Source organism: Diadema setosum, chromosome 14 (assembly GCF_964275005.1).
Source record: "Diadema setosum chromosome 14, eeDiaSeto1, whole genome shotgun sequence".
NCBI classification, from domain to species: domain Eukaryota; kingdom Metazoa; phylum Echinodermata; class Echinoidea; order Diadematoida; family Diadematidae; genus Diadema; species Diadema setosum.
The window spans coordinates 22,066,592-22,078,594 of NC_092698.1; the positions used below are offsets into that span (position 1 = coordinate 22,066,592).

General features: G+C 38.3%; 1 protein-coding gene across 2 annotated transcripts in view; it reads right to left on the minus strand.

Moving 5' to 3' along the window:
- Positions 1-1,213: 1,213 nt before the first annotated feature.
- Positions 1,214-12,003, minus strand: part of LOC140237442 (cytoplasmic dynein 2 intermediate chain 1-like) — a 38,942-nt gene continuing 28,152 nt past the window's right edge. For both annotated transcript variants that reach the window (XM_072317369.1, XM_072317368.1), the window contains 11 exons: positions 11,593-11,806; positions 10,699-10,763; positions 9,769-9,820; positions 9,000-9,066; positions 7,964-8,051; positions 6,837-6,903; positions 6,237-6,295; positions 5,792-5,837; positions 4,451-4,628; positions 2,888-2,960; positions 1,214-2,417 (listed from right to left, as the gene is read on the minus strand). In XM_072317369.1, coding sequence (XP_072173470.1) covers positions 2,304-2,417; positions 2,888-2,960; positions 4,451-4,628; positions 5,792-5,837; positions 6,237-6,295; positions 6,837-6,903; positions 7,964-8,051; positions 9,000-9,066; positions 9,769-9,820; positions 10,699-10,763; positions 11,593-11,806 — 1,023 coding nt within the window. In that variant the 3' untranslated portion in view covers positions 1,214-2,303. The remainder of the gene's footprint in view (positions 2,418-2,887; positions 2,961-4,450; positions 4,629-5,791; positions 5,838-6,236; positions 6,296-6,836; positions 6,904-7,963; positions 8,052-8,999; positions 9,067-9,768; positions 9,821-10,698; positions 10,764-11,592; positions 11,807-12,003) is intronic.

Sequence of the window (12,003 nt, forward strand, 5' to 3'; positions counted from 1 at the left end):
CTTTCTCGTCTTATACATTTACATAAAAAAAAAAAAACGAGTGGAATTAAATTCAATGGCATTGAGTTTCATGCTTGCACACTGTCGAATGCTCATGAGATTAAAGCTTTAACCCTAAAGGGGCCGGGCTTTTTTGGCTATGCTCAGACCAGGGGGGGGGGGGGGGGGGGAGATGGATTCCGCCCCCCCTGAGATCTCGGCCATTGGAGATGCGATCACGATGAAATTTTGCATGCCTGAGACCCGCGTCATAATCTACAAGATTGTGTCATAAGATTTTTTGAAACAATCAATTTCTAATTTTAATTAATTAATTGTGCAAATTAAGCTCGAGGTGATATTTTAGCCTAATTAAAAGCATTGAGAGTCTAATTTTTGATCTGTAAATCTGTTTTAGCATATTCAACAATTGTACATCACAAAAACTTCCAAAACTCATTTCAATTCTTATGTATTTTATTGTTTTCAGAATTTCTTATGTATTTCCTTGTTTTTCAACTTTTGTTTTTTCTTTTCTTTTCTACCATAATTAGCACAAAATTAATCAATGAAAGTGATTAATTGTAAAAATAATCAGGTTTTTATGACTTTCATGACAGAGCACTCTTTTCCATAGGAAATGTACACAAAATCACAAAATTTTGCCCATTTTGGGGCGACATTCCGTTACAAAAATGGGCGTGGCTTCGCAAAAGTATGCGCGGACGTTGCAAATTTGGTCTCAAAAGTTGTGCGAGACTTGAATGAAGAAAGTCAAGAAGCCTCGCAACGAGGCCTTCTCGCGTTACAGAATTATAGCGCGAAATGTCGAGGGGGGGGGATTCCCCCCCCCCCCCCCGGCCCTTTTAGGGTTAATGGGTTGGCATATATACAATTGGTGCCTAAAAATAAGGCACCAATTTGCTTTAATTTACAACCTATTGGTTCCCTTTGGATATTCAATAAATAAACAGTATTCTGTCCTGTACAACTGGAATGTTAATATTAGACCATACATTATAGCAGAGCTTCTCTGACATATGTTAGAGCTCAAACTATGCCTCCAGCCCCGCCATGCAGATGGCTTGGGAACTTGGCCAAAATTTGTTCGGAAAGTCAGGCACAAGACTTTCAAGGTTGCACCTACCAACACAAACAGATATTATCTGAGGCAGTCAGTTTCAACTATTCATCTAATACGAATGGAAATAAGACATAAAAGGGGCACCATCACTACTACCAGTGTCATGGTTGGTAGTATTGATTATGGAATTCCCCACCCCCTGTTTTTGTGCCAATATTGGGCAGGATATCCATGTATGAATACATCAAATATTTACTTAATATGCACTCCAGATGTGCTTCAATATCAAAGGTGTTGCGCCGCTCTGTTTCAGCCATATATTATGTTTAAATGCCTGGTAGCTCGCTTTCACTCTAATAGTTTGAGGACCCCTAATGGAGTTGCAGTATGCACAATGCTGTAAGTGAGTGTTTACAGATGTACACCATCTCCACTGTGATTACTGAACATTTCGCGAAGATTCACAAAACTTAAAAACTTGACAAATAAAATGTCAATACACCAGACAACTACTACTACAACAACTACAAGAAAACAAAAACAAAAAACAAACAACCAGGGTAATGTGTAAAGGTCAAAAAGTATAATGAGCCCCATGATGATACATGCCAGTGGTGGATCCAGAAATTCTGTAAAGGGGAGGCACTTTTACAAAATTACAGGGGGCGCACGCGCACCCCCCCCCCCCCACACACACACATTTTTAAATCTTTTATTTCTTTTGTTTTAACCTGTTGAGGATGGTTTTTTGATTCTGCTACAACACGCATTTCCCATAGATGCCTGCCCGAGAATATTCAGGACTCGTCCTCAACGGGTTGACTAAAAATAAAGAGGGGAGGCGCGCCCGGTGCTGCGCCCCCCTCCGGATCTGCCACTGCATGCTTTACTTGTGTTGACAGGACACAAGAAACCATTGCACATTCATGACGCATTGGGTGATTTCACACAGTGCCTGTATTCATGGCTGCTCACTTGTATGATGATTCCATTTTCCCGTGTGGTTGACCTTGGCGTTGCACGCTACAGACAGGAAATGTTTCACACCGCCTTCAATGTTGCTGCTACGATGTAACCATAATACGATCAGGCTACAGATTTTGATGACGCCCCCATCTCGCTGCCCTAAGAGGCAAAGTGTACGTGAAGTTTTCTTATTCCATTTGGTGGACCTAAGTATTTGCATCCCTCCTTTGGTGCTAGAGAAAAGCCAGCGGCAAACAAGAGAAAGCCAAATTTTTCATATAAGGTGCTCCAAGTAGGTTGTGAAAGAGTCCAGCTCACTGGCGTTTGCCGTGGAGAATCTCGAGTTGATGCGATGAATGTCCAGCGATCCCATGCTGTCTGTGATGGCCTGTAGATGATGATCACAAAATATAATAACAAAAGAATTTTAATGTTGAGTGTTGCCATAGTAACAGTGTGACCAACTTTAGATTCTTTGCATGATTTGAAGAGTTGGACTGCAGGGTAATTTGTCGGACATCATATCAGAGGGACGCAAAGGCTCTATATGTCCCATCAGAATGAACGCACTGTACAGCAATCACTGGAGTAAATACATGCTCCTTGCCCTTTTGTTGTTGTTGTTGTTGTTGTCCGCTATCTCAGCATATTTCAAATGTGCTGTGATAGAGTAATATTTAAGGTTTGTGAATGCTGAAGTACATGCTAACATCAAAGTGGTGGTGTTGGTATGTGAAGAGTTTCATTCACATTTGCCTCAGGGCGGTATCCTCTCCAACACAATTCAGATTTTGGCCAAAACTAGTCACAAGATTGAGCAGTCTGCTTGAACAGCCCCAGCTGCCAAAGGAAACTCACCAGTTCGGGTTTTCTGCCTGCCATACCCCAGCCAGTGGCTGCGTGATCGTTGGCAACAGCAAGTGTTGTCAGCCTGGCAGATTTTTGATAGAAGACAGACAGACAAACGGACAGACATACAGTGAGAGTATACAGATATGGTTAGATGAAGAGGTAGACAGACAGACAGATATACACACAAACAGATATAGACAAATAGATTGATATAGATGGATAGGTAGATGAATGGCCAGAAACATAGATAGCGAGATAGTAGATAGCGAGATAGATAGATAGATAGATAGATAGATAGATAGATAGATAGATAGGTAGATAGATAGATAGATAGATAGATAGATAGATAGATAGATAAGTAAATAGATGCATATGCATGAGGGCAACAGCGGACGAGAATCAAAGGGAAAGAAAGATAGGGGAAGTGAGCAAATTAAGATATGTGAACAGCACAAGATCATTTTTTCCTCCCTACAATATCACTGTAACACAAATAAAATAATATTCTTTTGCTATATGGTATCTCAAATACTTTTCTTTCCTTTGATCAAATAGACTGGCTATTGAAATACATCTCTTTTCCTTGATATCAGAATTGATCCTACTCAGGGTCAACTTATTCCCAGCATAAATTATTCTATATTACACTTTGGATTCAATACAGCATGGTAATGCTGTGTCGAGACTACAGGCATTTCAGTCAAGATCATCATTTGCAAATATATCAAAATGGCTTTGCTTGTGGTTACCTAGGTTTCTGTCTTTATTTCAGAATTAATGTACTGCCAAATTCTACACTGTATTTCTGTCAAAACTATGTTCAACTGAAAAATCAGGGTACACAAAAGGCGCAACATATGCAACAAAGCATGTAACGCTCTGAGAACAAGACATGTCGGTGAGAACAACTGACAACATTCCTCTATAAACACAAAAAGAGTGGTTATCACATTATAGTGGATAGGATTCAATTCATAATTGTCCAAGAGTACCACAAGCCTATTAAAGCTAAGACTTGATTCAATTCACTCTTTGCAACAGCTATGTAAGGACAAGATCACGATTGCAAAGACTGTGAGAGTCTAAGCAAACCACTTCAGTTCTGTTGTGGCACAGTTGCTTCCTACTGTCTAACCCTGTCACAACTATTTCGTTCAAATCTTATTGCCATCTCATGCAGGGTTCATCACATGTGGGGCCTGTTTCACAAAGAGTTCCGATTGATCTTATGCTGGATTTACTGAGCGTAACTCGTTGAATCGAGCGTAAGTTCAATATTGAGCGCAAGTCCTGTTTCATAAAGACACTTACGCTTGATTACAAGAAAAATCAAGTGTAACTTTCAGCAGATCGTGATTGCAACTTATACTCAATCTTTATGAAACAAGCCTGTGGTTATGATAGTGTTAAGGCAGCGTGTTGGGTAAATTATTTCCTGTTAAGATACTCTAGGCATCCAAGTATAAACATGTGCAACAGAAAAATCTGTAATTACCTCCACCAATACTTAAAAAATATGAGTAATAACTGTTGTGCTCCATGCAAAAATAAAAAACATATGGTACGTACTTGCCGCGCGAGAACTGCTCCACCTTGATGGGGCCCCCGTCACTTTCCAACAGCTCCCAGACGTAGACCTTGGACGTGACATCCACCACGTAGAAGACAGAGGGCCTAGACCTGGACCACGAGATGGCAATGATCTCCATGCCTTGGGTGGCATTGGGCCAGCTCTGAAGGGGAGAGCCTAGTCCCACATATAGGAAAACAAAAATCAACCAAAAAAATGCATATTAGATAAGGACATACAGCCTTGAAGAATTTGCATGTATGTGTTTTAATTTCTCTGTTTCTTTCAATATGTTGTTCAAAGACTATTTCAATTTCAAACACAGACACACAGACACACACACACACACACACACAAAAGATGTGTGATTAAACATTCATTCTTGAATATCCTTCACAAGCAAATAGCTTTCTAAGAAAACAGTCATCAGAGAACATCTTTTTGTGCCATTACAAATTACATAGACATAACACATACATTCTTTGATACTGTATACACCATATACTTGCAGGTGAAGCAAGCCTTATTCATTTGCAAATGCAGACTTCCAAACAATTTTGCAAGCGGTTAAACTCCCTATCATTATATAAAGTATATTAATGAATGGAGACATTTATGAGTGCACATCACATTCATGCTGGGATCAGAGTATAACATTTCTGTGTGTTTCTAAATTTGCGATTAGCACCCGACTTGCAAAATTCACAAAAATAAAAATCCTGTGAAATATATGGCGCATACATACGGTTTATGATTACATTAAAAAAAACAAAAATACACACACACACACATGAGCACATGGTTTGACATTCATGGAGGCAACTGTAACCCATTCCCCCTAAAAAAGATGAGCCAAATAATAACAATTCTGTTTTCACAATAATTTGATGTAAAGAATATAGACTTGCAAAGCGGTGACACCATCTCCATTATGCATTATGATAACAGATATTATTTTTTGAGAAAACTTGTGAAATGTTTAGTTTTTTTTTCCCTTTGGCTCATCAATCAGAGTCCACATAAAGATGGGATTCATTTATCACTTCATGCACTGAGACAATAATCATAAAAGGCCATTGCACCAAAGTACATTATCTAAATTCCCACATTAAACCAGTCAATCTGTGCCAAGTATTGTTTGTGCTGATCCACTAATACCGGTAAGCTTTGGCACCAGATCACTGATGCGTGCACGCTGATCACTTCGTCAAAGAGTCTACAAGATTCTCGTTTGTTTGTTTGTTTCTTTTTCTGAGAGATGTGTAGAAATGACATCAACAACAAAATACAACACACAACAAAATGACGAAACTGATCCAGCAATCGAGGGGGACTTTCACCTTTGGACGTGCTGAAGAGTTGCACAGTTCCGTCGCTGCAAGCGATCTAATGATAAGGAGGAGAATAACGAGGGGTCATTAAACGCTAGAAACACAAAGAGCAAGACTCTACCATCCTGTCCTAATACGCTGATGATTTTACCGCAAAGTTTATTTTGTATTTTATTGCTAAAATTTAGTGTGATCATATTGTGTTTGCATTGCTTTCCTGTTATAATTACAGTGCTTGTACAATTGTTCATTCATGCTCTATTTTATTAAACAATAACAGAATAATGGCTGCAGTATGGGACACGGTATAGAGTTAAACATGATTATCAGAAAGCTTCATATATTCTAATCAGTTGAGCAATTATAACAACGACAGTGCATCAAGTGAAAAAAAAAGAAAAAAAAAAAGATGAAGGAACAGTGTCATGAGAAACTACTTCCAAATAAGTCTTACCAGAAAGCATGGTAGGTTGAAGGGTGAAAAGTCTATACACTTGACCCCAGTGGGAACACCTGTAGGGATAAAATTTTATGAAAAGACCATGCATTGCATCACACTTTTCAAACTGCAATAAATTCCTGCACGGATGACACCTTTGTCATATAAGATAGTGTAGAACACACGGACAACAGGGAATAAGCATTATACATGTTATGGGTAGGTGTCTCTTTGAACATTAACCTTTGTGTTCATAGGGCTAAATCAAACAGAAACTATCAAAAACAGGAGCATGAAAAACTTAAATGAATGCAAACAAATAGCTAACCTCAGCATTGCTGAATTAGCTACATGTATGATGCCCTATCGACACTACAAACACCAGTGGCATCTGACAGATGTTCGCTCACTGAACTGCTTTGTATGGCATAGGAGTGTGTGCTCATACCAAACCTAAATCAAATCATATAAAGAAAGAAAGACAAACACAACAAACCATCAAAAGACAACTGTCATTCTATATGCTCTGCTTTATTTTGCTTTCCTTTTATATACTTTGTTTTGTTCCATTATTCTTCTTTTTTTTTTTTTGGGGGGGGGGGGGGTAGCACTCACCTTCATCCACCCAAAAGTATTTTGGGGACACCCTCTCCGTGTTTCTGGCTCCATGGATTACACAACCCTGTGAGAAAGAATTACAGGAAGAAACTTGCTCTGAGGTGCACTCTATGTGAAATGACTTGTAAATGTGATGTAATTCTGACCAAACACCATGCCTGACAAGGTATGGTGTATAGCAATGTTTCTACACAGTTTCAATGACTTAATAGATAGATAAAGATGAGACAAAATTCTTTCTTTGGAGGAGAAACATGAGATGCAATATATAAAGAGCAAATAACTGCTTTGTGTCCCACACATAGAATAATTTTCAGTATTCTGGTGCGCACATATTGGTGATTTGTATCAGACATGGACCATGAAATCGGGGAGATATTTCAAGATATCTCAACATCCTGTGACTTCAACAATTACATGACAATACCTCTCTCAAAAACCCAGGTAAAATATTGGTCTAACTCATTTTCTTATTTCCGCTTCTAAATGGGGTAATATCCAAAAGTGGTTTGTCTGATATAAAATTCAGGTTAGTGTATGACAGCACATTGCTTTTTTTTTTTCTTCATTGGATTGATTAAGGCAAAGGAAATGCAGGAAGGAAATCATTCATTCACGGTCTGCAAATCAAAGTAATAAAAATACTGCCCATGAACACATTACCTCAACTGTCCAAAACATGTCCCTGATATCTTGTATTCAAATATTGCGGTGACACAAGGAATAACATCAAACCATCGAGTGCTGTTCCTAAACTATGTCATGCTGCAGAATTGGTTCCCTGTCCCAGCTATCATTTTGGAAATGCCAGGGGTCATTTCCTGGGGGTATTTCTTCAAGCATTTTGTCAGATGTTTTTTTTTTTTCTGACAAATTTGCTCTCAGCCATTCAAATGCAAGGATTTCAGAAGCTTACAACAGTTTGTCAAAAAAAAAAAATTATATATATATATATATATAATATCTTGACAAAATGCTTCATGAAATGCCCCCCCTGGCTGAGCATAGTATATTACATTTGACAAATTGCAGATGAACACTGTATACATCAAATTCCACGCACATGTCTGCCTTTCAAAACGTCTGGGGAAAAAAAGGCCATAGACTGGAGGTAAAGTACTCACAGCATCCGTGGCAACATAGAAGTGGTTGGGATTGGACGGCTCCAGCTGCATGTCAGTAATCTTCAAACGATACACTGGCCCCAGCTCCCTGTAGAGTTAGAAAAAAAAAATGAGACAAAAAACTCCAAACAAAATAGATCAAACAAACAAAAAACAACACACAGAAAACTAAATAACTTTGAGTCATAGCCACGTAATGGAAGCACAGATAACACACTATAAAGTACACCAGGAGCTGTCGAGTGTTTGTGTATTTTATTGTCATCAGTCAGATAACATGCTAATGTATACACTAAGAGACGTAAGTGTGAAAAGTGTTTACTCAGCATCAGTGGCAAAAAGGCTGATTTGGTTGGTTGAGGCTTTTGTTACGATGATACCAAAGTTTATGACGAGAAATATAACACTCATGAGATGAAAGCTCTCTGTGACAGTACGTATGAGCCTGAAGATACCAGCTGCCAATGCCTTCAGTTTCAAAAAGACAAAATGATGAGGAATGTTGCATGTGTGAAACACTGCATACACTCTGCATTTAACTCTACAGGCAATCAAAGTATTGGAGATGCAACATGTTTAGACATTCTTCTTTATCTTTATTAAAAATGAGTAGGTCTGCTGAAAGAAGATGTAATACACAATGTAATACACATTCAAAGCAGCAAGCGGGAGCTCAACACACAAATATGTGATCTGCTTGACTAAAATTTAAACAATTTTTCAGAGGGGGGGGGGGTTGTTGATAGAATAAACAATGCACATAAAAATCAACAATAAATGAGCAATATACCTTGATTAGTCCTATGACTTGACATGAGTGTGCAGAAAATCTGCAGCAAATCTTAATGGCGCAAATAGCATACAGTGTACAGGGGCGGATCCATGAATTCCGTAAAGGGGAGGCGCCTTTACAAAATTAAAGGGGGGGGGGCGCACGCCTCCCCCCCCCCCCAATTTTTAATTTTTTTGTTTTTGTTTTAATAAAAGAAATCCGCCACTGGTGTACATGGCTCCCTAACAAGGATTTTATTCTCACCTGGACGGCACTGGAAGTTGAATAGATGAACTCTTGATCAGCTTGATCTTTCCACCTGGTACGAGACCTACATCAAGCACAGAAAATGTTGATGGCAGAAATATCCAACAAATATATGCTGAATCACTGGGCGTTACACCACAGGAGAGCAAGACAATATTCATTTTACTCCATAGTTTTCACAAGAAGAACTCTTTGTTCACAAGAATCAAATCACGAGTCTCGTAGCATACAGTCACATGTTGCATTCATATATAAATGAGAAGTATGTGGGTTTGAGCTGTATCTACGGGACAATGACTGCTTTCTAGATGGTAGATTGCAATAGCAATTTCTCACAGCAATATACAAATTTGATTCCTTCTAAGCACTCTCATTAATACCATTCTGAAATGCTTTACAATTATTCATTGCATGTATAAGTGATTCGTATACATAAATTCTTCTCTTATAAAAATCAATGCATCCGTTGTAAAGACACACACATACAGAGCAATGCATATACACAAATATTCTGCTAAAATCAAATAAAATCAATAAAAACAATGCTAAAGAATGGAACCTGGCTCTGTACAGTATCTTGCTTAAAATTGCAATATATGACAACTCAAATAACTGACTATGAAACAAGTTGCCAAGGCACGCTTGTAATTTCTTACAGCTAGAAGAAGAACATACATACTGCGATACTGCATAATTCTTCTTTTGTGTCAAGTGCTTTGTTGGTCCCTTAAACTTGTAAGGAGAACATGTTAAAAGAGACTCTCACCTAGATCATACTCTGAACCGGCTTCGTCAGGTTTGTCTATTTCTAGCACAACCTGTGGATGAAAACAAGAGAAGGACAGAAAATGAGGCCAAAAGTAAATGTTTCTTGAAACAAGGCTACAAATATTCACATTGATTAAATCGGGGTGGTTCTAAAAAAAAACACCAATAAATCTTTTGTATGCTTTGACTGCGAATTTGCAAAGAAAACCCCATAGCATTGTACACACTGTACAAAGTCCCTAGCACAGAAAAGGTTAAAGACATACATGTACTTGAGTGTTACGTGCCTCTCAATAGGCGGATGTAATTCATATATTGCGGAGATTTTATATTCTCCTGACATAATAGAGATCATCTTCATTTTTAGTGAACTACTGCAGAATATGGGAGATTTGGCAGCTCCACTTAAATCATAACGACAAGCAGATCACAGATACTGCACACATTCTATTCATTTGATTATTTTGGCACTTGTTAAAAAAAAAGAAATATTCCAAAGTTGAATCTCTGCACATTAGAAATACATACAAGGGAATGACTAGTATATTTCATAATACATGTAGCTGTGCCTATATTATGTCATTCAATTGTGTAGCATGTCATTTACTACTGACACACAAAAAAAATTATCCATCCAAATTGTACATTTTCCACCACTTTTAGTTATGATGATGCAAGAATGTATGAGACAAATCAAACCCATGACGCTCAGTCTAAAACTCAAGAGCTTTATCCACTATGTCCAGGTGCTCGCGTGTAGCACAAATTTGAATCAAATCATGACCATTTTTGTTTCTAGAAATGTATTTTCTTTAGCACATACTTCCTTAAACAAGTTATGCACAGTGGCTGAGATGAGAAGAGTCTAATGACAAAATACACTTTGCTGAAGAAACCACCATCTCCACTGATGAGGAGGAAAACTCACCCAGAAACTGATGGTTCCCTTTTCATCAACTGTGACGAGCTGAAAGGAGAGACCTACAGAATCATCTGGAGAAAATAAAGAGAGGATCACAGACTTTAATAAATTGAAAGAGGTTACCAAGGAGTACTCATTCTGCCTATTAGTAACTAGTTTAGGTTGATATAGATAAAAATGTAATAATTGTCAAATGCAAATGAGGGTAAATTCCCACTGTAATGCATAGTCTACACACATTTTTCTAAAGTACTGACACAATTCAGAAAATGTTTAATCTTTCTTCTTCTTTTTTTTTTTTCATAGAGAAATCATATAGTGCTACTTGGCAAACCCCTACTTGTGATTTACTCTTTTAGAGGAAAACACAAAGAAAAAAACAACAACATCAATCAAGATATGTAAGATTAAACAGGAAAGATTTAAGCACGAAAACTCCGTTGACAAGGATATTTTGTTATCACCTTCTGGATTTGTTTCGAGAAGACCTGTAAAACAGATATCTATGTTGTTGGTAATTTTGTCATGTGATATCTACAGTGAGTGTGATGTGTTCACAATCGTGCATGTCCACAGGAATGACATCAAAAAAGAAAATATGAATATTTCAGTATTAGCCATTCACACACCATATTGCAGATATTTCCTCTCAACACACTGTATCATCATAAAACTATTTTGGGGCTACAAAATGACAGTTTATCAAGTTATGTTTATTACACAGCAATTCTTGACTATAAAATCATTTGTGCAAGAGAAATTAACAGTTTTCCACTTTCAGTACAACAAAAATATCCTGTTAGCTGAAAACAACAGAGGATGATCTTCCTCTACGGAATTATCAATTTCTCATATATTCATGAATAAAAGAAGAAGAGAATAATAAACAAGGGCGTTTACCGCTACTGCTTGGCTTGCTGGTTGCATTGTTGGCATCCTCCGCGCTGACGATGGGCTGCATGGCCACCACTGGACTGTGGTGGCTCTCTTCCAGCGAGCCGGACTCTGTGCTGTACGTCGGCACCCGCACGATCATGTGACCCCAGCCAAATTCGCACTTCTGGTGCATGTTGGAAGGCTCCCTCAGGTCCCACACACAGATAGACCCATCCAACTGACGTAGCAAAATAGCAATCATCGAACTTGTGAGCACTTGTTTCTTACATGACAATATGCATACAATTGTACAAATACGCAAACGCACTCACATACATAGTTAAAGCTGCCCTAGCGGCCACCTGCCATATACGGCCACTGAAAAATCTCCTCAAGAGAAGCAGCATGTCAAAGACCCTGTGTAAAGTGACCACC